This window comes from Podarcis tiliguerta (genome assembly GCF_965153285.1).
Source record: "Podarcis tiliguerta genome assembly, chromosome: 12".
Lineage (NCBI taxonomy): Eukaryota > Metazoa > Chordata > Lepidosauria > Squamata > Lacertidae > Podarcis > Podarcis tiliguerta.
The window spans coordinates 12,985,832-13,013,372 of NC_139545.1; the positions used below are offsets into that span (position 1 = coordinate 12,985,832).

The 27,541-nt window shown below is 43.4% G+C and overlaps 2 protein-coding genes across 5 annotated transcripts in view; one reads left to right on the forward strand and one right to left on the reverse strand.

The window, feature by feature from the left end:
• LIMD1 (LIM domain containing 1) overlaps positions 1-22,982 on the forward strand; it is a 42,689-nt gene extending 19,707 nt beyond the window's left edge. For 2 of the 4 annotated variants that reach the window (XM_083404904.1, XM_083404903.1), the window contains exons 3-9: positions 3,362-3,463; positions 13,338-13,405; positions 15,377-15,439; positions 16,398-16,528; positions 18,131-18,182; positions 19,645-19,713; positions 20,995-22,982. In XM_083404904.1, coding sequence (XP_083261030.1) covers positions 3,362-3,463; positions 13,338-13,405; positions 15,377-15,439; positions 16,398-16,528; positions 18,131-18,182; positions 19,645-19,713; positions 20,995-21,135 — 626 coding nt within the window. In that variant the 3' untranslated portion in view covers positions 21,136-22,982. Of the gene's footprint in view, positions 1-3,361; positions 5,300-5,750; positions 7,238-13,337; positions 13,406-15,376; positions 15,440-16,397; positions 16,529-18,130; positions 18,183-19,644; positions 19,714-20,994 lie in introns of those variants that run through there. The other 2 variants (XR_014503342.1, XR_014503343.1) reach the window with 1 other exon arrangement.
• Positions 22,983-24,361: 1,379 nt separating this feature from the next.
• SACM1L (SAC1 like phosphatidylinositide phosphatase) overlaps positions 24,362-27,541 on the reverse strand; it is a 32,024-nt gene continuing 28,844 nt past the window's right edge. Inside the window, exon 20 of the mRNA XM_083404950.1 lies at positions 24,362-26,426. Within this exon, the coding sequence (XP_083261076.1) occupies positions 26,290-26,426 (137 nt within the window). The 3' untranslated portion in view covers positions 24,362-26,289. The remainder of the gene's footprint in view (positions 26,427-27,541) is intronic.

Sequence of the window (27,541 nt, forward strand, 5' to 3'; positions counted from 1 at the left end):
AACCCTTTACAATGTAAAGTTTGCATGACAAGCACAGTATCGGCACTGGAAATGATCTTACCATTGGCTTATTTTAGCAAGCACTTGGATGCAGAGTAAATTATCACAAGTCAGAACTAATGTCAATTTATTTGCGGTTTGCACAAGCCACTCTAGAAAGGACACATCTCTCTTATCACTATCTAAGTAATATAGTCTTGGGCGTTGACCCCAGTGGTAGAGCTCCAGAACTACCCTACCAAGAGCAACGCCACTAAGCTTAGCTGAAAAACAGCAACAAGGATGGGGCTTCGGTGATGCTCTGGGGGAGCCCATCTGGTCCTCATGCCGTTGGGTCCATGCAGCCTCCATCTTGCTGCCACCATGCCAAGCCCCATCCAGGTAACTCTAGCAATATTGCTGTTGTTAGGACAACTCCACGCATCTGCCCCTCCGCCCACTAACCATCATAATCCGTGAGTTTCTTCCTTTAGTGACCTTGTTGTGCCGTTATGTGTGCTCTTTGTTGCTGCCTATACAGTCATACCTTGGTTCCCGAATGGCTTAGTTGATGAACAAATCAACTCCCGAACACCCTAAACCTGGAAGTGAGTGTTCCGGTTTGCGGATGTTTTTCGGAACCCGAACGTCTGACGCGGCTTCCGCTTGAGTGCAAGAAGCTCCTGCAGCCAATCGGAAGCCGCGCCTTGGTTTTCGAAAGTTTCGAGAGTCGAACGGACTCCCGGGACAAATTAAGTTCAAGAACCAAGGTACCACTGTATTAAAAATTTTTGATTTCCTAAATAGAATTCCATGAGATTAGGTGGGAGCAGCCGCCAGCACACAGAGACTAATAGGACTACTTACATTTCGTTGCTAGGCTCAAGCAGTTAAGTCTAAAAAATTAAGAAGGCATGTTAAACATTTTAAAGTGCACATTCTTAAGTATTCTGCTAAAATGATCTTTGCCAAATGCTTGCCCAGATAAACATCTGAGTGAGCAAGCAGATGCAACACAGATAAATCGTTGGTTGGGTCTGTATGTGCCTTAAAGGTTTAATACTAACTGCCGGTGTGGGAATAGAGATTGGGGGAATCTGTTGAAGGGAGAAGAGTGCTTAACCCCATCCCCTATTCCAATAATAATAATAATAATAATAATAATAATAATAAATTATTATATATACTCCGCCCATCTGGCTGGGTTTCCTCAGCCACTCTGGGCAGTTTCCAGCAAAATATTAAAATACAATAATTTGTCAAATATTAAAAGCTTCCCTAAACAGGGCTGCCTTCAGATGTCTTCTAAAAGTCAGATAGTTGTTTATTTCCTTCACATCCGATGGGAGGGCGTTCCACAGGGCGGGCACCACCACCGAGAAGGCCCTCTGCCTGGTTCCCTGTAACCTCCCTTATTCCCGGGAGGGAACCACCAGAAGGCCCTTGGAGCTGAATGATGGAGGTGGAGACAATTCTTCAGGTATACTGGGCTGAGGCTGTTTGCTGCTGTTTTCTCCATGAGACAAGAAAATTCAAATACCCATCTGTTATTGTTTTAAGAAGGCGAGATCCTATCACAAAGATCGTAATGTCATAACTATTCTTTATATATGTAAAATAGCATTCCTGTTGAGATATGGCAGGCGCCCATCATTTGCGCTTTGTGGAAACAGTTGAAGTCCTATTTCCCAGTTGGATGAATGGGTCTCCGCCATTTTGATTTGGTTTGTTCAACATATCTGCTGGTTTTTGTGTTGTTTCGAACTGTTTTGAGCTATTTTTTTACTGAACATTACCTTGTGATGCTTGCATGGAAGGTGATGAATGACGATGACGATTATAAATATGTACATAGCCTTAGAAGCAAAAGACAGTACTTTTATTCAGGGCAAAATACTGCTGGTGCTGTTAAGAGGGGAAAGGATTGTAGCACCTTTCACAGACTTAATTCAAAGACCATACTTTCACAACCCCTCCTTCCTCCACACCTTTTAGCTGTAGAATATTCATTATAAACTGAGGAGGCAAGTTTTGTAGGGTGTTAAAAAAAAAAGGTGTTGAATGCAAACCTTTTCTAAAAAATCACACGGCACCTGCAGAGGATCTTTGATCAAGAGTAGCAAATTAACATAGGGTTCTTTCTTATTATTATTGTGCAACACCACGGATTCCCACGGTTTTTGCAAAAGAGATTTGAAAGCTGTTCCCACAACTGCTTCACCTCTCCACACTGCTGACAAAGCAAACTTCTACAAAGCACTTTAACTGCTTACGTTGTTTTGCATGTTGTTTTGCCCATAGGTGCACAAGCATCTCAACCAGTACTGTTAATTGGAAACTCCGTAGAAGAGACATTTCTGCCTTTGACCATATTCCCTCTGCCTTCCTCCTGCTGACTTAGTGTTTTGATGTCACAGATGCCCTAGTCTGGCAGATTTGGGCCTACCAGTCTGAGGTCAGAGCAGTTAGCTTTGACCAGAAGAGCAATTTGACAGGGCCTTTTGAAACTTGTAACTTCTGAATTTTGAGGTCTGTGATCAAGCTACATTAAAATTAAGCCCTAGAATGCCATGGTTTTTCAAAATATGCCCTTCTGGTTCTATTTGTTTCGGAGCTTCCAGGTCAGTGTTTCCCATACTTGTGTTTCCAGCTGTTTTTCTGACTACAATTCCCATCATCCCTGACCACTGGTCTTGCTAGCTAGGGATGATGGGATTTGTAGTCCAAAAACAGCTGGAGAGCCAAGTTTGGGAAAACACTGTTCCAGATGGAAATGGGTAAGAACATACCATATGTATTTGTGAAAGCAAAAACCAGAATACAGAAACTGTCAGTCTGTCATCTATCTACCCGTCTATCTATTTTTATTGAATTTATATACCGTCCTATACCCACAGGGTATATGAAATGCTTCCTAATGTGGCCTTGAAATGAGGATAAACATGTGATTTTGAAGGAAGAAAAATCCCCTTATAGTTGAGCCACTTTGTTCTTTTGGCAAGTCGCAAAAAGGGGGGAAAAAGGGTGCAACTTTCTACTTGTTCACATCAAGCTACCTAAGACAGTAATTTTAAAAAATAAATCTGTGAGCACTACTAGGGTAAACAGATTATAGAAATGAACAGAATGTGCTTCAGATAAGTGAAACAATTTTACCTCCTAAAAGTATGTTTGCTTGTTCCCAGCTATCTGCCTTTATAAATAAACTAGTACATTGAACACCCTTATGCTTTTTATGTTTGGAACTATGTTTTTCGACCAGCTTGGTTTCTAAACCAAACCATAATATACACCTGCCTCTCGTGGGTATACTCTATTTCTCCCATGCTTGAGAGAAAGTGTTACGGAGTCTTCATCTGACCTGTGTTTGTGTCTTCTTTAGGAACCTGCGTGAAGTGCAACAAAGGTGTATATGGTGCAAACCAAGCTTGCCAGGCAATGGGGAATCTCTACCACGACGGATGCTTTACCTGTGGGGCGTGTAGTAAGTATCTGTTATATCAAGGAAAAGCTTCTCTGTTTACAGGCGAGACAAGATTTGCAGAAAACGTGTGCCTTGCAGTGAAAAAAATGAGCACAAACCTGATGTCAGAGGTCAGCAAAGTCAGGTATCTGCTGAGCTCCAAAACTTAACAGAGGCTCCTAAAATGCTGCCTTAACTCTTCATCATTTTTTTCTTTCACATGTGCACTTCTGCAGATATGCAGGAGTGGGGAGACCTAGGCCCTGAGCACTTTTGCATTCCTGGCACAATCTTTTTCCTCCTTTTAATTAGAAAGGGATTTTTAATTGCATGGTGAACTCCTGGAATATCTATCCAGTCTTCCCACATCTTTGTCTCTTCTTTTTGATTATGACAGCCAACTTCTTCAGTCATATTCTCCCCAGTTTTGGGGCCAGAGCCAATACATTCTTGACCATCTTCAGCAGCTGGACTGAGGAAAATATTCAGCCAGTGGGCTGAAAAATCAGGTGAACAACCTCCTTCTCATACTGGTAGATGGGACTCCAATCAGGAATTGGGAAAGAAGCTTCTCTGATGTTAGATTGGTGGTTAGATTTTCTCTCCCCCTGCCTCCCATTTCATAGATGGAAGAGTAACGGTTTTACAGGGAGTTAGTAAGTGTTTGGAGTCCTATAATAACAGGTTTATGGTTCTGCTGGAAATAGAGAGCGTTCCACTCTCATGGTCTCTGTCTCTGTCCATTGAGACAACTATTTTAGTCATACCTGTTTATATTTAGAGGGATGTTCGTTAGTGTGTATTTAGTGGCAGTAAAGGCCACCTGGCTCTTTAGTATATATACTTAGGACCTTGTACCTCACTTCCCAAAATAGGGATTCCATTCTTTCTTGTACTCGTAGTTACGATAAATGCTTCACTGTTTCCGGGAATGCGTTTTATATAAATCTCTAAATTTACTCGTGCCTTGCAGGCTTATATAAGCATCTCTTCAATAATAGTTGAAACACAAGCTCTTGTCATCTTACACCGGTTTCAAAGGCTTAGCGCACAGGCTTTTCAGACTTCTACTTTCAGGGAACCTTTTCATGGCAACTTGTCTACTGGAGAATCTCTGAAACTTGCAAAGGGTTCCAGTGTGAGATGTGGGGAGTCGGCTGGGTGTGTTGAACTCGACACCTCATGCAAACCAAATGTGTGCCAAAGAATACACCTCATGGCTGGCATTTTGGAGGGGTAGGATGTAGCTCAGAGGCAGAGAATCAGATTTGCAAACCAGAAGCTTCAGGTTCAATCCCTGTGTCAGGCAGCAGTGGATCCAACCCTCAAAGCAGGTTGCCAGGAACAGATAAGACAAGGAAAGTACCAACTGCTTTTTATTCAATATTCACAGAGAGAGGCTTGGGAATTCAGCCTCTTGGAATAATGGCGTTGCCCCGAGTGAGTCTCCACCATCTCCCTCTCCTTCATGTGTCATCACTACGGGTGCTGAGAAGTGCCTTCTGCCTTTGAGCTCTTTGTTCTCCTACTTTGAGTGCTCGCCAGTTGCTGGGAGAGGCGGGGTCTGGAATGCTTTCTAAAGACGCTGTATCTATCAGTTGTTCCTCCCCCCTCCTCTGGTGTTTCTTCTTCCTCCTCTCCCATTATTTCCCAGCTTTCCCCCTCATCTGCCTCTGAGCCATGATCTCCCTTAAACCCCTGTTGTAATTCTGAACTGTCGTTTTCTTCTCTGGAAGGGTCAGGCTGGGGAGGCGGTCTCCACCATTCCTCCTCTGTCTGGTCCCTGACACCCTGGTGTCTCCAGCTACGGCTAGGAGAGAGCCTTTTCTCAAACCCTGGAGAGCTGCTAGACCAGGGGTCAGCAACCCGCGGCTCCGGAGCTGCATGTGGCTCTTTACACCTTTGCCGCGGCTCCGGGGAGGATACTAGCGAGGGGAGGAGGTGCATTGTGTGCCCCGACACTCCCCACTGTGGCGGGCGCTGTATTGGCTGTGACGTTGCATGGGGGCGGTGCGTGTGTTAGTCACACACCGTCCCCACGTCACCTGCCCACCCGCCCGCCCGCTACATTGTAAGGGGCATGTACGCTGGTCACTGTTTTGAAGGGGAGTGAAAAACACACACAAAAAGGTAACGTTTATTTCTATGAGGAGGAGTAATTCTGAGGGGTCAAACAAAGAAATAATAAGAAAAAGTGACAAAAAAGTTATTTTTATAATGACGAGTTTTGCGGCTCCCAGTTTTTTTTCCTTCGGAAACGGGTCCAAGTGGCTCTTTTTGTCTTAAAGGTTGCAGACCCCTGTGCTAGGCAGCATAGACCAGATGTGGAGAACCTTTGGCCTGCCGTAGGTTGCTGAACTACAAATCCCATAATCCCTAACTGTTGGCCAGGTCCTGTGGGGCTAATGGGAATTGTAGTTCCGCAACATTTGGAGAGCCCAAAGGTCACACCTGGTGTAGACAGTACTAAGCTAGATTGGGGAAAGGGTTCTGACTCCAGATCAGCTCCCCATGTTCCTATGAACACCACTACTGGTGGACAAGCTGTCCTTCCAAGGGGCTTGTCTGCTTTTAGCGACCTTCTCCTTTGGGAAACTGCCATGTCCTAGGCCAGACGACTTGCCCAATGGATCCAAGTTACAAGAAAGGAGATTCTGACTAAAGATCAGGAAGAATGCATGGCAGTGGAGCACGTTGGCATGAATGACGTTATCTGATACCATAGATTCCCTTTTAAACCTAAACTGCTCCCATGTCCTCATCTTGATTAGGCTTCTGTTTAAAAATATTTAAATAAGCGGGCTTAGCTGCCCAGAGCTACAAATGTTCTAAATTCTACACTATAAATAGGTTGTACCCTTGGAAGTAAACCCCATTTATTTCAGTCGCACTTGCTTGCAAAAAGGTATGCTTAGGGATTTGTATTTTGGCATTGAGGATTAATGCACTGCATATATAATTAGTATTATTCCATATCAAATGAATGTCAGAGTTAACCCTCTCTATGTGAATGGGGCTCTGCCATATTTTGCTAGCCATTACAAGGCTGTTGCCCTCAGTAAAAATGCAAATGATAGATCTGCAACCTTAAAATGCCCAAGGAGTCAACAATCAAATTGGAGCTCTCAGGCATATTTACATGGGTTTATTCTGCCCTTCCTACTTCATATGTTTTCTACAGAAGATTGCATTCTACAGAATGCAGCTAACTCAGTTGCCACATAAACTTGTGTCGCCATCCTGTATACAGGAAGTCGCTTTGTATTCTCTCTTGGACAGGCTTTTATAACTTGAGGAGGCAAGAGCTATGGCTGAGGACTCCAGTACTTGGGTTTGCTTCAGGAATTGCTCATGGGACTGGCTGTAACACACGACGCCTCGTCGGCTTCCCTCTGACGCAAACCCTTTGCACAAGAGAAATGAGGTCACATCCCTTTTTGCATGTGGCTGCAGAAGCAGTTTAGCAGCTTGGACATATGGCTTGCTGAAGGATCAGTAAAATCACTCTTCTGGATGCAGGCCATAATTCATAAGACAGGCACACTTTACGGCGTCACAGAAATAAGCATTGAAAACCATGTAGTGTATCGTTTCACATGCCAGAGATCCTTTGATACTTGTTGTCTAGTTTCACACATTTGTTTGGAATGCAAACTCTTCCCAGTGATGTCGTATAAGCCACATAGACTTGGCATTTTCGTGTCATATGTTTGAGCTGTCTTGAGCATATTCTGAGCTGTCTTGAACCATGAGGTCATTATAGGAACGATGAGAGCCAAAAAATAAAAATAAAAATTAAATGCAGAGGAGGTACTTTAAATGACTGAAAGAAATTAGGAGAGGTAAAAGGCTTAGAAACAAAAAAGAAGACGTTTGACATGCAGTGGGGACTGATGTTCCAGATGTTAGGTAAATCATAAAATCCACAATTGGAGCCTGAAGTTTTTCACATCTTGGAAAGGGGGTGAGTTATGCCAGCAAATAGAAATGGTAGAGTTTTGTTCTTTTGGTGTCCTGTCCTTAATAACAGAGGTGAGAATGATTGTTGAGGAAAGGGATAGGCTGCTGCTTCTATGGTGTACCTTCATTGGAGGATGGTTGGAGTTTTTTGTAACATAAAGGTAAAGGGACCTCTGACCATTAGGTCCAGTCGTGGCTGACTCTGGGGTTGCAGCGCTCATCTCGTTTTATTGGCCGAGGGAGCCGGTGTACAGCTTCCGGGTCATGTGGCCAGCATGACTAAGCCGCTTCTGGCAAACCAGAGCAGCGCACGGAAACGCCGTTTACCTTCCCGCCGGAGCGGTACCTATTTATCTACTTGCACTTTGATGTGCTTTCGAACTGCTAGGTTGGCAGGAGCAGGGACCAAGCAACGGGAGCTCACCCCGTCATTGCGGGGATTCGAACTGCCAACCTTCTGATCTGCAAGTCCTAGGCTCTGTGGTTTAACCCACAGCGCCACCCGCTTTTCATCTTTAAACAGTTTAACATGGTTGTATCTTTGTTTACATTAGAGCATTATGCTTTTGTAGTATTATACATGGCTTCTGATGTAATGCTTATACATAGGTTCAGGTGAGTTTCCGGGAAAACGTTGGAGAATATGAGATAAACAACGGACCTGGTTTTGTTTCACTGAACAACCCCCCCCCCCCATATACTTCTGAGGTGGAAGAGTGGATGTAAATGCTTTTAATTAATGAAAAGCCCCTTCACTCCCCCCCCCCCCCCGATGTCGACCCAAAGCCAAAGCTAGATTCACCATAAAACTCTATCATTCCATGGACCTTCACCTGGAATACAGTTGGGATGATTGCCCTCAGAATTAATATTTAAAATACTATTTTCACAGTTTCCATGAACTTCAAACTTTTCCCAAATCCCTGCTGTATGGTTTTGTTTTTTTTTTGGAAAATGTATTGAGTACCGTATTTTTTGCTTGATAAGACTCACTTTTTCCCTCCTAAAAAGCAAGGGGAAATGAGTGTGCGTCTTATGGAGCGAATGCAGGCTGCGCAGCTATCCCAAAAGCCAGAACAGCAAGAGGGATTGCTGCTTTCACTGCGCAGCGATCCCTCTTGCTGTTCTGGCTTCTGAGATTCAGAATATTTTTTTTTCTTGTTTTCCTCCTCCAAAAACTAGGTGCGTCTTGTGGTCTGGTGCGTCTTATAGAGCGAAAAATACGGTACCTAGCTTGGTATGTTAAAATCTTCAGAGATCTAACTCAAACGCTGATGAGAGACATGTTCTCTTGTCTGCCTTGTTGGCTTGGGCTTGTTTTGGTTTCTTTTTGAACTAGGGCAATAAGCATGGGCAGAACCAGTACAAAAATAGGAAGCGGTCAAAAGTCCAAGGGATTGATGCTGACCACAGGGAGGCTGGCGACTGATTTGCTATTTGCCTGATGTGGGTTCAGGAGCATGTTCAGACCGAACAAAACATCTCCTTTGACGTAAATGAAACTGAGTCCCACAGTGTTCAGTGGAGTTAGGTTCTTTTTGGTAATCTGAATTTTATATTACAGGGGTCCAAAGTCCAAAATTCATTTTGATTATATGGGCCCTGCTGTCCACTGGATAATAAAGAGGGGGCATCTAGAAGATAAAAACATGCTAAAGTCTTAAATATGAGGGAATGAGAACTGTTGCTTAAATGGATCAGCCACGCACAAGCAACAGGCATCAAATCTTTAATTACAAACTGCAAAGGGAAAACATGTCCTGTAATTACAGTCAGTAAAAAAGGACAGTAGAAATACCAACATGGTTATTTCGTGCATGAACTCTGGCTGGCAGAGTATAGCAGACAGTGGACTTGAAGTATTGCTAGGAACCAAGAGTTCAGGACCCAGCCTCTCTGTAGTAGTAATTAGCTGTCTCTGGAGAATCCCATAAATTAAGCTGTCTGACATTTCTATGAGAGGACATCATAGTAAGCAGAATTTACCCTCAGTGCATGTCTTCAAAGAGGTGTGCAGGTGGTCTGATGCAATAGAGCACAACCTCTGTCTCTTGAGAACCGTATTATGTCTCTCAAGTAAGAGAACGTCTTATATTTCAGAATATCACAGCTTCATAAGAATAAAAAGAGCCTTATTTTAGAATACTGCAGCTCCACACATCACATTGCTTTAGGCTGAAATCCTATAACCACTTACTTGGGAGTAAGCTCTGTTTAACTTAGTGGTGCATATTCTGAGAAGGCTTGCACTGACTTTTTAATTTTATGTTTAACTGTTAATCTGGCAGCTGCGTTGGCTCCAGTCGTCTGCACTTCAGTTTTTTAATTTTTACATTCAGACATATTTATGCGAGACAGCACAGTGAAGCAAAAGATTCTTGGGATTTGGCCCTTATAAAACTGTAGGCACCTTTCATCCGAGATCTGATATTCTGTTAAGCGGTAACAGAACATAATAAACAGTGCAAATTGCATCGTTCTGTCATAGCCACATCGTTGCTGCCAAGTTTAAAGACAGGCACAATGCAGAATTTCTGCTAAGTGACTTGTGTCTGTCACATAAGTGGTAGCTATCCAAGATGTGTCCTGTTTTTTCCTAGTGAGAGCTTTCATCTCCCAGAAAAATAATCTGAAGTGGGAGTATTTCATGTGGTTGCAAAGTCCTCCCTTCACTTGCTTTCCCTGCCCTTGTGAAAAGTATTGGCTGTAAAAAGCCAAAAAGCCTTCAGACAGCTGCTTGTTTTGATAATCGCTTGAGCTTTTTAAAACATTGAATTGAGACCCAACTGACTTGGGTTCCTGAGGCACATTTTCTTTTGTGACTCGCAGGCTAGTCCTTGAGATTTGGGCCCAGAGTTTTCAGGGACATCTTGCAACGTTCCAGTAAAACTGCATCTCTGCATAGAGGGATGGAGAAACTCTCTGTAAATGTGGAATTCAGTGCCCAGAACACATGGGCCTTGGCAGAATATGAGCCATACACATTATCAGGGAATAATTTGAGCTATAGTTTCATGAGAGGTGAGCCCCGGAATCAATTATAAAACCAAATAATATGTAAAGTGATAAAATGGCTATGTGCAGGTCCAGTTTGCTTCTGATAGCTCAGTGATTTATTCATTTCAAATATCCCAATAACAGAGATATTCTGGAAGAGCACTGTTAGTTGTCCACCATATTTCAGAGGCCATATTGGCTTCAACCAGAAGTGGGGCATTCATTGCTGTGGAACAATCCTCCAGCAGAGATTCAGCAGGCACCCTGGCTTTTGACTTTCAAGCCTCTCTTGAAATATATATGTGCTGACAGGCATATGCAGATGTTTAAAATGATTCTGGAGTAGGAGTAGCCAGTCATTTTAATGATTGTTTTGGCTTGCTTTAAAATGTTTCCATGTTGTTGTACACTGCTCCAGTGTTTTGCAAGGGGACGGGGTATATAAATACTTATATAAACAAACAAGCATACATCCTTTCCTTCATTGGTCAGTCAGCATTCCTAGGGTTTCTTACGAAAGGATTTTTTAAAAAATTACAAATGTTGCAAAACAAAACCACAAAATAGCACAACTTGTGATAAAGATTGAAGCAACAAAAATAAACACACAGCAGCTTCAAACCTTGCAGCTCGAAAAGTTGGCAGTATATACTGTATTTTTCGCTCTATTAGACACACCGGGCCATAAGACGCACCTAGTTTTTAGGAGAGGAAAACAAGAAATAAAAAAGCAACGCAAAGCATCCTGAGCTAAGAGGGAGTGCTCCTCCATCTTCGCTCAGGAGGCCTTGCGGGGCTATCCCTGAAGCCAGGACTGCAAGTGGGATCAGTGCGCACCTATCCCTCTTGCCCTCCTGGCTTCAGTGAAAGCAAATCTACTGGCTTTATGCCCACCTCCCACAAGAGCCAGGGATAGCTGAGCGAAGCCACTGCAGGGCAGTGGGATGAAGGCTCCTCCCTGCCCTGCGGAGGCTTTGCGCGGCTAAGCCAGAAGCCAGGACAGTGAGCAGGATCGCAGCGCAGTGATCCCACACACAGGCTCCACGTGGCTCTTTAAAGGGAGCGCTGAGCAGAGCCTCCTGCTTGCATTCGCTCCATAAGATGCACACACATTTTCCCTTACTTTTTAGGAGGGGAAAAGTGTGTCTTATAGAGCGAAAAATATGATAAAAGCTTAGGGGTGTGTGTGTGTGTGTGTGTGTGTGTGTGTGTATAAATGTTTTGCCCAGTACTGAAATGATAGTTAGGTGTCGAGGGGAGTTCACTGGGGAGCACATTCCCCAAGCAGGATGTTATCACCAGAAGGGCTTTCCCCTGGTTTGGTACCTACCTTGGGCAGCAATCCTAACCCTGGCTCCTGACCAGCAGGGCTACCCCGCTGAGTGTGTCCAATGGGGAAGAAGGTATCGAGGGACCAACAGATTGCAGGTCATGTGACAGCAGTGGGTGCAGCTTGGGTCCAAAGCATCGTGCCCTGGAGCTCTGCACTGAGAGAGTCATGCTAGCTTCCTTCTGCGGGACGAGGCTGGCAGTGACCAGCAGCGATGGGCAGAGGGACAGCTGTGACCAGTGCAGACCACCCTTTGTCCCTGGGACAAAGGATATTTGGAGGGTTCCACCTGTTGCATCCTCTGCTTGTATATATTCAGATCCAGCGCTTCTAAGCTCCTTCCTTATTCAGAAGGCTTACTATCAGCGGAGCAACATCAGATACAACCTATACAATTTGGGTCTTGCACTGGGAATATTTAAAATCTGTAAGGTGGACATTTACAGAATCGTTTTATCCCACAAGGACTGAACATCTATTTTTTCCTGCCTTGACAAGAGGCGCCATCTGGTGTTAATGCGATGAGCTAGGTGTAGGGAAATGTTTATCTCCTGCTATCACCACCTCTGTATCCTTTAACGCATTCTCTTTAATTGGCCAATTGTGACCGACATAATTGGTCACGGCCCTTGCCTAAAATGGATTGCAAGAGTAGTGCCACTCCCATTTTATTTTATTTTTTTAACGAGCTTTTCACATTTCTAAGATGAGGAGAAAGTTGAGGGTGGGAAGGAAGAATAAGATGGACAGAAGCATGGGGCTCATGTGACAGGTTAGAGTCGAAAGCCAGCACCAGGTTAAATGGTGCTCTAAAGTAGGATCATAGGGACACGGGTGGCGCTGTGGGTTAAACCACACAGCCTAGGACTTGCCGATCTGAAGGTCGGCAGTTCGAATCCCCGCAATGACAGGGTGAGCTCCCGTTGCTCAGTCCCTGCTCCTGCCAACCTAGCAGTTCGAAAGCACATCAAAGTGCAAGTAGATAAATAGGTACCACTCTGGCAGGAAGGTAAACGGCGTTTCCGTGCGCTGCTCTGGTTCGCCAGAAGCGGCTTAGTCATGCTGGCCACATGACCCAGAACGCCGGCTCCCTCGGCCAATAAAGCAAGATGAGCGCCGCAACCCCAGAGTCGGCAACGATGGGACCTAATGGTCAGGGGTCCCTTTACCTTTAAAGTAGGATCATTGAATTGTAGAGTTGGAAGGGACGCTGAGGACCTTCTAGTCCAGCCCCCTGCAGTGCAGGAATATGCAGCTGTCCCATACGGGGATCGAACCTGCAACCTTGGCGTTATCAGTACCACGGACTTAGCAACTGAGCTATCAGAGCAAATACTTCCTGTGTTCACCTGTGCAGTATAATGATGGCACAGGTCCTAGCTTGGAGTTACGCTATAAATTAAAAAGCCCTGAATAGCCTTCGCTTCTTCATGCTACAGTTGTGCAGTAAGGAATTGTGGATGCACACTAAAGCACAGGGCAGGATCGCGGCATCTGTCCTAGTGTTTAGTTGCATCGAAACCGCATCTTTATTTCTGGCTTCCATTGGCAGCGTTCAGATGTTTTATTTATTGGTCTTTGATCATATTTCCCCTTTTTCCCTTGCAGGTCGGAAGCTGAGAGGAAAAGCCTTTTATTTTGTTAATGGGAAAGTGTTTTGTGAAGAAGACTTCCTGGTGAGTAAGCCGCAGGCTTTTGCATGTTGTTGCTCGAGGAGGGAATGCTAAATGAGGTTGAGGGTTGCAGGGGGGAGAACCCACTGGCAATAGGTCCGGTTATGTGTCCTACATGTTGCTAGAGTGATGGATTTTTAATAATAATTTATTATTGATACTGTGCCCATCTGGCTGAGTTTCCCCAGCCACTCTGGGCGGCTCCCAACAGAATATTAAAAACACAGTGAAACATCAAACATTAAAAACTTTCCTAAACAGGGCTGCCTTCAGATGTCTTCTAATTGTCAGATAGTTGTTGATTTCCTTGACATCTGATGAGTAAGGAATGAATTAACACCTCTTCTTATCTGTTGTGTCTGATTAAGCACCTTTGTGAAAGCAGAGAGGATCTTAAATGAGGCAATCAGTGCTGATGACTCCCCCCACCCCACCCCACCCCAAAAAGAATTGCAGCATTTTGATTTGTACTTTTCCCTTACTTGTCCTTACGGACTGAAATGCAGGTGCAAGATTCAAGTATAGATTCTAGATTTTTGTTCACACGGTCCTCGTGTGCACCTATCTTAGCTGGAAAATAAATAAATGATTTGTAAATCTAGGTGTATTGCAGATATTAATATTGCACAGTTAAAAGCAACTGGATGCATGAAAACCAACTCCTTTTTGGAAATGAAACATTGTTAAGGCCCGTAAAGTTAAAGGGACCCCTGACCGTTAGGTCCAGTCATGGCCAACCCTGGGGTTGCGGCGCTCATCTCGCTTTACTGGCCGAGGGAGCCAATGTACAGCTTCCAGGTCACGTGGCCAGCATGACTAAGCCGCTTCTGGCGAACCAGAGCCGTTTACCTTCCCGCCGGAGCGGTACCTATTTATCTACTTGCACTTTGACGTGCTTTCGAACTGCTAAGTTGACAGGAGCTGGGACTGAGCAACGGGAGCTCATATGTTTAATTAAAACTTCACTTGCTGAACTTTCTCCAAATCAAAACCAAAACATCTAATGTTGCATCCAGACAGTTCCGTAAGACATATGCCAGTCCAAAGCATAGGCTCAGCATCTTATAAATTACGAAATATTCCAAACAGGGGTCTGTCTCTCCTTTCAGCATCCATTTTGCCTGGAACTGTTTTGCTGGAGAGCTTCATTTGCATCCTCACTCTCACTGAGTCTGAGAAGAAAGACTTTAGCAACCACCCTTTTGAGATAACAAACTTGACATTTGATCACTCTCATGTGTTCTAAGGTTAAAACATCGGGTCAGAGCTACCTGAGAACAACAACAACCCATTAAGTAGCCCAGAGACCACTTCTTGCTCTTGGCTTCAATGGAATCTTACAGTCAAACCCTTTCACCAATTCCCATTTCAGTGTGAATTAAACCAGTTATACTTAACATAGTGTACTGTTTATTCATGTTGCTTTTACTACTAACGATTGGGCAATTACTGAGTGGCAGTAATTGGACAGTCATATATTGGCTACATAATATATAATTATGAGATTATGTCTGAGATATAAAGGAGCCTCATACGTATGAGCTTGTCCACAAGGGTTGTTTATACACCGTGTTATTAAGCTGACAAGTGGTTTTCAAGCCAGCCCTAGTGTTCACATATGTTATTTCAGCAATACTTAATCCAACCTGCTGAGGCAAATGAGTGTCTGAGGTAGAAGGCCTGCGGATTGCCTAATGTCTTTGTTGCTAAAATGAGGTTAAAACTGGGGACTTTGTTCTCATTGTCTCTTCGTTGCACTAGCATTTGGGAATATGTGGGTTTTTTTTTAATTGAAGGAAGGAAGCTTTTAAAGAAAGTAATAAAAGCTGTTTGGGGGGGGGGAATCATGTGCCCAGAGACATTATAGTGGCTATGCACCCTGGTTAGCTTGCCTTATTCCAGTTAAGAAAGTAGGAAAATATTGCTCATGCTTTTACTCAAAAGGTTTAAGCATACTTTCTTTTCCCACTACAGTATTCAGGCTTCCAGCAATCGGCTGACAGGTGTTTCATATGTGGCCATTTGATCATGGACATGGTAAGTGACCTTTGTGTGTGGAAAACACGCTATGGAGGGAAAGTCCCCGTAATTTTAGAATGACATCCCAAATGGAAAATATAAGAATGTTGCTGCTGTATGCCATCCACTTCTTATTGTATGAGGAATAAGGAAAATGAGGAAAGCAAACTAAATCCAATTGTGTGTTTATAATTTTTGTGTGTGCATTTTTTAAGGTATGCAGATGCTCACATCCTGTAAAACAAAATATGTGGGAGAGTGCTGATTTCATTTTTTTCTGTAATCTCTTGTGATTGCACATGATTCTTAATGCTTCCACTGTAGCCTCTCTAACAATGGGGAGGGCTTTTGGAATGCAAACGAGGGTTGTCAGCTGATTAACGAAACCCTAGTCAAGGAATCAGGCGGGTTTTAGTCAATCGCTTAACTAAATGGTTCTGGATAAACTTGTATGCCAGAAAAAACAAGCTAAACACAGGTGCAGCATGCAACTTCCAGCCTAACTTGAACCAGCAAACAGCTGGTTGCTGTAATCAAGAGCAGCCCTTTGGGGCATAAAAATAAAGACATTTTAAATCTTACCTGAGTTTTCTCGCAATAGTTGTTTAGGAATTCTATTCTTTTTTCCTGTGTCCTGATTGAATTCACTCTTGCTGCCTGCTCCCTGTCTTTTCAGACTGGGTGCTGTTTCACTTGCTTCAAATTCCATCAGAATTATGACGACAGAAATTTGCTCTGTCATTTCTGCCTCTTGCCAGTAATTTCCTACCAAAATTGCTCAAATTAATTACAGGATTCCTGATGTCATGGCACGGTTGCTGTGAAGCAGAGCACCATTAAGGGAACAATTTACAAACATCCTTATGTCGTTGTAATCGTTATATATTCCTTACACTCCTTTGCAATTGCTTCTGTATTGCATTTTTTAAAAAACCTGAACGCTCATTCAGAAGCATTTTCCTGTTTCTTATTGCAGATTTTGCAAGCTCTGGGGAAGTCGTACCATCCTGGCTGCTTTCGTTGTGTGATCTGCAATGAATGTCTGGATGGAGTGCCGTTCACGGTAGACAGCGAGAACAAAATCTACTGTGTCCGAGATTACCACAAGTAAGGAGGGGGGGAATCTATTTTTTTTATATTTTATAATATTTTATTGGGTTTTACAATAGACATAAAACAACAATAAACAAACAACATCACAACAAAGGAACAGAAAAAAGGGCACTACAACACACAAACGCAGAACAGCAAAATACAGGGGGGGGAAACATATTAAAAACAATTTTTGTCTCCTTGTATTCTTTGCATTAACTTATTTCTCCGACTTCCCCAGACCTCCCTTCTCTGTATTCCAAATCAAATATTCTGTCTGCAAATTCTTTCCCTCTATCATATTTTGACTTTCTAATAATCTTAAAGTCTAATAGATAGTTGCATTTCCTTAAATCTGATAAAATGTTGGATCTTTCTCTATTCACTTTTTAACTAATAACCATTCCCCATCAATCCGATGTCATCAAACTTTCATTATCTTATAATGTTTCTGTAAATAGTCTTTAAATTTCCTCCAATCTTCCTTCGCCGTCTCTTCTCCCTGGTCTCTGATTCTGCCTGTCATTTCTGCCAATTCCATGTAGTCGGTAACTTTCATTTGCCATTCTTCCAGCATGGGTAACTGTTGTGTCTTCCAATACTGTGTGATGAGTATTCTTGCTGCTGCTGTAGCATACATTAAAATGTCCTATCCTTCTTGTGCGGGGGGGGGGGGGATCTAAACAGACTTGGCTGTAAGCAAGAGCTGCTGAAACCAGTGTGATTTGCTTGCAAGTAAATATGTGTATTCACAGGAAGGCAGTATTGCTTGCTGATCATGAAGGTGCAACAAGTAATATAAAAATTCTAGCAACCTATAGTCTCATCATCTTCTGCCTTTAGGACAGAGATGAGCAGATTTCAGGCTTCTCAGAAATGCTATAATCCCAAGATCCAGCAACTAGTCAGGTGCAAATGACACACAGTTAGAATTAAAGAACAGGGTCCAGGAATTGGTTTTGAAAACCAAATCTGCTCATAGTCATTTCACACAAAACGCCACACCTGGCTAGTTTTCTTCATTTGCGCAGCCTAATTTCTTCATTTGCGCAGCCTAATTTAGGTGCAACAAGTACCCTATAGGAATCCCGAAGCTGAGCAGTGCGCTTCGGGCAGATATCTGCAAGCGCGACTTCCCACCGGGCTCCCTAGGCTTGCCGATAGCAGCCTGTTCTGGGGTCGGGGAAAGCTCGGGCTTCCCCAGCCCCGCGCCTGGGGGGGGGGAATAATTTTCCCCCCTTTATTTCCCCCCCAAAAAACTAGGTGCACCCTATGGGCCGGTGCTCCCTATGGGGCGAAAAATACGGTAGCTTGCTGTTCTCAAAACAATTTAGAGTCAGGAAACCCTTGCCATTCTACTGCAGCAAATCACTCAAGAAATTCCCAGTAAATTCCAACCTCTCTTTTGCCCCCTTCTGCTCTGGGAGTTCCTCTGCACCAGCCTTTTCCCACGCTCCCATTTTCACTAGAACTGGGAAAATGCGAGGTTGGGACCCCAGTGTGCTTTGGAGAATGTGCAAAGTGTTCAATGCCCATTGAAACAATATTATTTTTAAATGATTCAAATCTGGGTTCTCTTTCATGTTTGTAACTTGCCTTTTTTTGTTTTTTATAAAGGGTTTTGGCGCCTAAATGTGCAGCCTGTGGTCTTCCTATTCTTCCAAGTGAGGTAAGTGATTTATATTTTTTGCTTCTACCTTTTCTCAGTAATGCTACAGCCCCCCCAGTTATTTGCAATAGTCTTATTCTAAGCTCTATGTGGAAGCATGGCTAGACCACCTGCCCTTAGATCACCTGAAGAACTTCTACTTATGGCACTGCCCCCTGCAGAATATCCTAGGGTGGTGACCTGGAAACTGGCATTTTTTTTGCCCTTTTCCCTGCTCTGTGGAATGCCCTCCCCTCTGCCATATGTGACACAGCAACCATCTGTTGCTTCAGACACCTTTTTTTCTGGGCTTTCCTTGACCCATAGGATCAGACCCATTTTTATGGATAAAATCTGTTTTATTTGCTTTTTTACTGTTTTCATTAGTTTTAGGTTGCTTTTTTTAAGAGGGGAGGTGTTGGGTTTTTATATTGCAGAAACAGTGTGCCACCAAAAAAACAAGAACCCTAAGTGCTTTAGAAATGCTTTTAAATAAACAAATCTCTGTGAGTGGAATATTAGCAAGGCCCCCCCAGTCTTGTGAAAGACAGTTGTGAAGAGCTCCTAACTGGAGTCATAGATTTGACAAAGGCTGCTGTGGCACTTGAAAACTAACAGATTCATTGAGGCATGAAGTTTTATAGATGGATCTCTGTCGACAAGTCTTTAAGGTGCCATTCCTCTGGGAAGGGGACTTTGCCATAATTAATGGTTTCCATTGGTTTTGATGGAATTTAGCCAAATCTTAACTTCTACTTGTTTGGATCCTAAGGATACAGTCCAACAAAAGTTTGCGGCACCTAACCCCCACTTAAATAAATGGAACTGCAGAGCTGAGTTACAATCCTGTAACCGCAATCCTAAGGAAACTTCCAAGGCACATTTTAACTCAGTGGGACTTGCTTCTGAGTAAACATGCTAAGGATCATCCAGAAAGCTGTGCTGATTTTAGTGAGACTAAGTGAGACTTAGGTGCACCTAACACATCTTGGATTGCATCCAAAATCCTCATGCCCTTCCACCTCCAATCTGGAAAGAAATATCTTCCTCAAAACCAGAATAAGTTATGCACAGCAATCAAATGTATGTTCAGAGTCTTATGTCACAGAAAAAACTATTTTACATGGGTGTTCCTTTGCGCAGAAGTTCGAATGCGCGACTCTCCTCCCCCAAAAATATGTGAGCTATGCTTGGGATCGCTGTTCCAAGCAATAACACTTGAGAATATTTAAATGCTATGGGGTATATCCTGTAAAATTTTGTCTTTGCTTAAATCAGTGTGATCATGAATTTTTCTTTTTAGTGTGTAGACATTTGGTTTGCCTCACTTGGGGAGGTTGCCAGAGGTTTGCATTTGCTTCATCCTTCACCTTGCCCTAAGAAAGTTTCACGTGGCCCAGAGCAAATTCCAGATTAGTTCATTTCAGCCCATCTCTCCTATTTAAACACCTTTTGTCTTTGTTTTGTGCTTTAATGTTCCCAGGGATCCGATGAGACTATACGTGTTGTGTCAATGCACAAGGATTACCATGTGGAATGTTACTGCTGTGAGGTAGGCCCGCTGTTCATTACAGACACAATATAAAGTAAATACAAGTAGTTTTAAGACAGTTGTTTCTTAACTACTAGAGGATATCCTGGACTGACCACTGGTTTGATGGGAGTTGTAGTCCAACATCCTCTGGAGAGCAACCAAATGGGAATAACTCGAAAGCAGAAGTTTGTCATTCATTTCCAGATGGGACACATGAATAGCATGCACGACAGGCAATTCTTACGTATTTTCACAATGAATTTTTTTTGCTTCATATGGGGTTAATATGGGTGTCAGGACCTTGATTACCCCCAAGAGGCTCTGTTAGTTTTAGCTTGACTAGCTCAAGTCAAGGCATAACGCTGCTGGTGTCATAAAAACAAGAGATTGTCTTCAGTAGTCAGTTTGACATGCCTTTCAATAGGCCACAGAAATTCTGTCTAACCCCAAGCCATGCCAATTGTTAAAATAACACCAAGATTAAAGATGTACCCCCTAGTACATCGCTCAATTTTACTCAGACTTAAATTGGTCCATGAATTTCAGTGGGGCTAATCTGAATATGGACGCGGGTGGCGCTGTGGGTTAAACCACAGAGCCTAGGACTTGCCGATCAGAAGGTCGGCGGTTTGAATCCCCATGACGGGGTGAGCTCCCGTTGCTCAGTCCCTGTTCCCGCCAACCTAGCAGTTCGAAAGCACGCCAAAGTGCAAGTAGATAAATAGGTACCGCTCCAGCGGGAAGGTAAACGGCGTTTCCATGCACTGCTCTGGTTCGCCAGAAGTGGCTTAGTCATGCTGGCCACATGACCCGGAAGCTGTACACCGGCTCCCTCGGACAGTAAAGCCAGATGAGCGCTGCAACCCCAGTCGGCCATGACTGGACCTAATGGTCAGGGGTCCTTTAATCTGAATAGGACTAACTTGGGATACAACTCTCTGTAGTTTTGTCCACGTGTAAAGTCCAAAACTTGCACGTTCATAACCTCCTGAGAGGTTCTCTAGCCTAGGCATCCTTGCTGAGTTTAGAATTAAAAACATATACACACCTGTTTCAGCATAGGGTAGTTGCACGGAATCTCACTTGGAGCGAACTGTTTTAAATCCTCTTGCTGTTTTGTTTCACGGGGACAGAATCAAGTTTTCTTTAACTGACAGCTAGGAATTGACTATTAATCTATACTGACACTCTGGGCTGGGGCTGCCGATCAGAAGATTGTACATAAACCTCGGAAAGGCCTCATTTTATGGCTGGTGCGTGTCCTGAATAGCAGTTCTGTCCCTTTCGTTTCTCACATAGGACTGCGGCATGGAACTCAACGACGAAGACGGACATCGGTGTTACCCCCTAGATGACCACCTGCTCTGCCATTCCTGCCACCTTAAACATATAGAGAAAGGCACAACAACTCATGCGGATGCTTACGTACACCATTTCTAGCCAGTTCTGCCAGACTTCCCAGAAGCCTGCCAAGGGAAAGGTTTTCGCAGCTGTCGTTTTTGAGGTGCGTATCTACCTCAGCGGGCGATTTGCAGCGAGAAGATGAAGGAAGAGGCTCGCTTTTTTTTCTTTCTTTTTGGCCTTGTGCATTGTGTGTGTGGCAATTGCACACAACAAAGGATTTGTTTTCGTTTCGGACAAAAACTTAACAGTATTAGCTGGAATGGCTCCTTGTGTGCTTCCCCCCCCCCCTTTTTTTTCCGCTGGGAGAAAGTGGCGGGAGAGACTGTTTTTTTCTCGAGTCATTTGAGAGGAATCTTTAGCAAGCAAAATCACAACAAATACCCTTTAAAGGACACAAGAAAGTGCCACAAATAAGTGACAATACACCTGCACGTCTCATCTTGTGGCTTCTTGTTCTGATAGTCAATCAGGGAAACACAACGTCCAGCCCTCCAGCGAGTCTACATACTGAGCAGATTCTCGTGATGTTTTTAATTTGTGGTGACCGAGACGTAATCACCTGCCTTTCCTTACATTGGTGGAAGTTATCCTATTTTCCAGGAAGTTATCCTGGAAAAGACCCTGATGTTGGGAAAGATGGAGGGCACAAGGAGGAGGGGACGACAGAGGACGAGGTGGTTGGACAGTGTTCTTGAAGCTACCAGCATGAGTTTGACCAAACTGCGGGAGGCAGTGGAAGACAGGAGTGCCTGGCGTGCTCTGGTCCAGGGGGTCACAAAGAGTCAGACACGACTAAATGACTAAACAACAACAACATCCTATTTTCCTATCCTATTGCATGCAGGTTGGAGGGTGTGATCTGCTCTCACCATTCGTTTTAGAAACCCATCTCTACTTTCTACCTGTTCCCACAGCTCAGCCACCAGCAAGTGTTGTTGTGGAGTAGGGACAAAACATTACCGCTTAACTTCACAACAGGGATGGTGATGTTGAGATCATCTCCCCGGATGCTGCTATTTGCTAATCCTCCGCATGTCAGATAAATAAGCTTTTCTGTGAGGTAAAACCCGTCGAATAAGGCAAGCCGAAGAGAGAGGCAGATAACGTCAGCATGCAAAGTGAAGGGTAAAACTGCCACTCCTGTTTTGAAAAACCCCAAAGCTCCGTTGTTGTGGCCAACTAAAATGTCACAAAAATAGGGAGCTGAGAGTTCACTGTAACTCTTCCATCAGGCTGGATAGTAAACAAGGTAGCAGGGGATGTGGAAAATACTGGCTTGGTATTGAAACCATAATAGCTGCATTGGTCAAATACTCGTTTTTGTTCTATCGTCTTGGAAGAGGTTGGCTGCGGAGGCTGTGCACTTCAGAGTTTACTACGCCACTGGCATTGCTGTGAAATAAATAGTCACAGTGACTCAAGAGCACAAATTTAAGGTTAGCACAGCTTGCTGCTCTTTAATAGCCTCACTAATTTTGAGCACTTGGAACAGTTTGAGCCTGGGTAGAGCTTTAGAGTCTGTTCTACCGGCCACTGCCTGAACGGGCTGCCAAATAATCAGAGATTATTTTCAAGACTAGGATCTTCTATACTGTTTAGGAAGAATAGATTAACACCCGTTTTTGTCTTGGAACTCCTGTGCCTTAAATCTTAACCTTTACAATTAAAGTATGTGTTTAATACATTTGACATGGGCTTTGGAATATGTGAGTGTGTGTACACTTTAGTTACTAATTCTTGGGATAAACTGAAGCGGATGTTAATTTAATTGTTAATTTTAAAATGTTTGCCCCAGAAGTCAAGGAGTTGATCACCCTAATGCAATCCAAGCTTACTGAGTGCCAATAAACTAATTCTGCATCAGCGCTTTGATGTGTGCTCAACTTTTGAGAGGCCTTTGTAAATATTTTTTCCCCACTGTGATCTTATAATTGCTGTTATAGCTGATTTTCCTCCAAGCTCTAAGACCTGGTGCTTTTTTAAATACAGTGGTGCCCCGCAAGACGAATGCCTCGGAAGATGAAAAACTCGCAAGACGAAAGAGTTTTTCGTTTTCTGAGCTGCTTCGCAAGACGGATTTCCCTATGGGCTTGCTTCGCAAGATGAAACGTCTTGCGCCTTTTTTAAAAAAACTGCCAATGCATTCCTATGGGAAGCCGTCAATACACATTGGTGCTTTGCAAGACGAAAAAACTCGTAGAACAAAAAAAACTCGCAGAACGAATTAATTTCGTCTTGCGGGGCGCCACTGTACTTGGTTTTCTGGTTAAGCTATAGCACCTGATTGAGCGCCATATGCAAACTTGTGGATCACAGATCTTGAATTCTCTCCCTTAGGTTGCACAGCCACTTGTGTTAAAAATAATCAGAGTGATTTCCTGTAGCAAAAGCAATCGGGCATCATGAAAGCAGGTGGGTCTGGTTTCCTTTATTACTTTCAACACACCAGCTGCTGTATCTGAGAAGCCCACAGATCTGCCCAGATGGTGCTTGGATGTCAACTCGGTGTAGCAGGCCATGTCATGAAAAATGTTCATTACAGTTGTGATGGGACGCTCTTTTTTCCACCTTCAACTGCTTGCCATCTTATCCATCTGTATGCTCAGCCATGACCTTAACTCTCTGACTTCCATTCTCAATCCTCACATTGGAGTCCTATAGATACAGCTGCATGGTATAGTTTTATATTGCATCCTAAATTAGCAAAGTAGAACCCACAAGGAAGAAAGGGGTTATTGTGATTTCAGGGGGAACACAAGCAGTTCATACTTTCGTTTTCAGATGTTTCATAAATCCATGCAACATGAGCTTCTTCGACACGGTGCAGCAGATGAGGTGCTCTTTGTATTTCAACTTTAAAAATGATTTAAAAGGTATGTGCTTTTATTTCCTTCACATTTCAACTTACATCCTAAATGCACATGATCTACTGTTGTTTTTATTTCAGTCCTTCAGCTAAAGTCCTCCATACATGATTAGCTAAACATATTGGGTATTTTGCAGCACACATTAAAATGCTTAAAATGGCTGCATGTGGAAATGGGGTAAGTTGGAGGTCATGCAGAGCATTAAAAATAACTAAGAGTCCATGAGTATTTTCACAACAGTTCCCCCCCCCCCCCAGATGGTGAATTACGTAATATAATCCAATGATGTCTAGCAGAATATGGGCTAGTCTGTAGCTATTCCATCTTCATTCTGCCTTTAACCACAGTCCCAATACACATTTTGTCCATTAATCAATCAGGATTCAGAGACAGAATTCAGTATTTAGAAAAGATGGAAGTTTTATTATTGTTTGAGTACACTGTGTGGACTTAGAAATGCAACCTCTTTGCAAAGCAATGGAAAACAGACATCCTTCCAAACCTCAAGCCTACAGAAATTGAGTTCTTTTCTAACAATGCTAGCTGCCCAAACTTTCTTCTTTGTCGCAGCAAGTTCTTAATGGGAAGTGCATCAGAAGGACAAAAGCAGGAGTCACTTGAAAAATGATCTGCTAATGATCATTAAATCAAACATTTGATGCAAGACCTTTTTTATATTCTCCACGCATTGAAGTGGATGACTTGGATTTTAGTTTTCGAACTCTGCTGACTGTTCCTTCCTCTACAAACAAAAACTGTGTATGTTATTACAAGGACTGTGAGAATAATATTGAAACAAACTCAGAGACCCTCCAACATTCAAAGGTTAAAATGAACGTTGCTGTTTCCATACGGTACAGTATGTTCAATTGTCATACAATGAAAAAACTGCACAGCAAGTTGTGTTTTAGCTTGGAATGATCAACTGCATTAACCCCTAGTTGTCTACATGTCCGCCTAATACTTAAATTCATAATTGCAATCTCGACTATACAGCTGTAATTACAGGAAGTATAATTAAACAATCCACAGTACCTGAAGCTGATCCGTGCCTGGTTCTGAACGCAAGTAATTAGAAAATGGTTGACAAAGTAGTTTAAAATTGGTCCTTGGATTTAGATCACCTAGTTTTTAATATAAAGCTTGGAAGCACTAAAGTTGAGACACACATTTATTGATAACCAGCACAAGGCTATTCTTAGAGCTTAGTAGTTTCCAGAGAAAGTTACAATTGTAGAGAAATATAATTACGGCATGCACAAAAAGCAAGCTGATGTTGATCCCAAGTGCAAATATGGAATTAACTTCCCCTCCCCTCCCCTCCCCCCCAAATGCATCAAATGTATATTGTCTTCCACAGATTACCCCTCCTAAAACCAAGGCAGCATAAAGCAGCAGGTGGTTTGCCAAATTAATAAGAAATACCTTCTGCGTTTGAGACTCTTCGGAAAGAAGCAAATACTTTGGACCTTTAGCGTAAGAGGGTTCAGATAAGTAGCTTTACATTCTTTGATTCCATTTACATCTTCTTAAGAGACAAAACAATCTTTAATCACACTGAAGTTTGTCATCTAAGTCTTCTAAGGACTGTAGTCATTAAAGCAGCACAGGACACGTTCCAAACAGAGTGAATCCTCCCGACAATGATTTAAACAGAATATTGCATCAGCAGTCCCAGAAATGGCAGGGGAGACTCGCCTTTAGATAAGGGAGCACGAGGAGAAAAATATATTGGGGGAGACACACACAAATACATACAACCCTGCGCTTGATACATCGGCTTTCCTCCTGGCTACAAGGGCACTCAACAGAAGTTTAATTAAGCAGCAATTGTTGATATTGTTAATAAGCAAGGCTTTTTACTAGTATCAGATATTGTAACCTGGTTGTACCCTAGTAGTGGCTAGATCGCTAAGTAACGTCAGGAGAACAGCATCTTTTTTTAAAAAGAAGGCTGAGACATCTCAAAAGATTTTACAATACTACATTCATGGGTTGCGAAGCTTGGCACACCCTTTTTGTGAATCCAGTTAAACACCCTGTGGGACGACGGTGCAAACTGGCTTTCATCTCTTAATCCTCCTAACGGTTATGTGCGCAAGCTCTCCAGTAAATGCAATACTCCTAAGATCATTGTGACTATAGAATCAAAATGGCGAATCCCCTCCACCAAGTAGTAAGTTCGATTCAATTTTTCACCCTGCAAAGATGAAAGCTAAAAAGGAAAAAAAGACCACGAGCTTGTGTGGAAAGCAGGTCAGTAGAGGCTCCAGGTACTGGTTGAGGAGCCATCCCTACCAAGCTGTTTTCCACACACACAAATTCAGTCCATCTTCTCCTTCTGAACCAGCCTGGGCGCATCTACAAAATCCTTGCCATTGTAAAGGATGATAGCAAGAGTCCCAAAGCTTGCGCTTCCCCAGAAAACCACGTAGGCCAGGGTCTCTGTCCAGGTGTCACCTGTAGACACAATAAATTGCTTTCAGCTACGTACAAGGACTATTAAGGAACTATATTAGCGACCAGAAAAAGAGAAGCCTGCTAGAATTCTGAAGTGCAATTTCAGATCTACAAATCTGAGTGTTCTTCCCCACATGCCGCCAACGTATTTATTAGCAGAAGGGGTGAGAATATTTTCATATGTATGAAGGTGACATTTGGGAACCTGAAGGGTGACGGAGAGTATTAGGAAAATACCGTATTTTTCGCCCTATAGGACGCACCGTCCCATAAGGCGCACCTAGTTTTTTGGGGGGGAAATAAAGGGAAAAAATTATTTCCCCCCCCAGGCGCAGGGTTGGGGAAGCTCGAGCTTCCCTCGACCCCAGCCCCCAAACAGGCAGCTCTCTGCAAGCCGTGGGAGCCCAGCACTGGCTCCCGCTGCTTGCGGAGAGGTCCGCGAAGCCTGCATTCGCCCCATAGGACGCACACACATTTCCCCTTCATTTTTGGAGGGGAAAAAGTGCGTCCTATAGGGCGAAAAATACGGTATACAGCAGGTGGTATGGGCCTTTGCAGAAAATGTATGGTGAAAGAGAGCACATGGCACAGCAAAACACCGGAATGCAAGTGGGATCTCCCACAGCATCAAGGGTGAGGAAACGGGGGGCTGCATGCAAAAGCAGCCAACCCTCCGTGGGCCATTTCAGACAGGCAAGTGGGTTCCACCTACCTAGCAATCACCTGGCACCAGGTGCTCTTAATTTCAGCCCGCAGCTGCAAAGGAAGAGTCGGGTGCATGCTAAGGGCACTCCCCATTCTTTTGCAGCCACCATTAGGCACTTTGCAGCAGCCATGGTTTGAATTTCCCACTGACTGATGACATCAGGCATAGTAAAGGTGTTCGTCATTTGGACGCACCTGAAATGCTCCAGTCCCTGTAGCTTATGAGGGAGAATATTTGATTCAGCGGGGGATGCCGTTAAGTGGCCCGTAAGCTATTGTATATCATTATAATGCATCATCACCGCAATTCCTCCCTTCTATTTTAAAGAAATGTTAACTTTCTTTAGGAAACATGATTTTGACCTAGGACATAGCACTGATAATATGTATCTGAAAAGGTAACGGGGCTC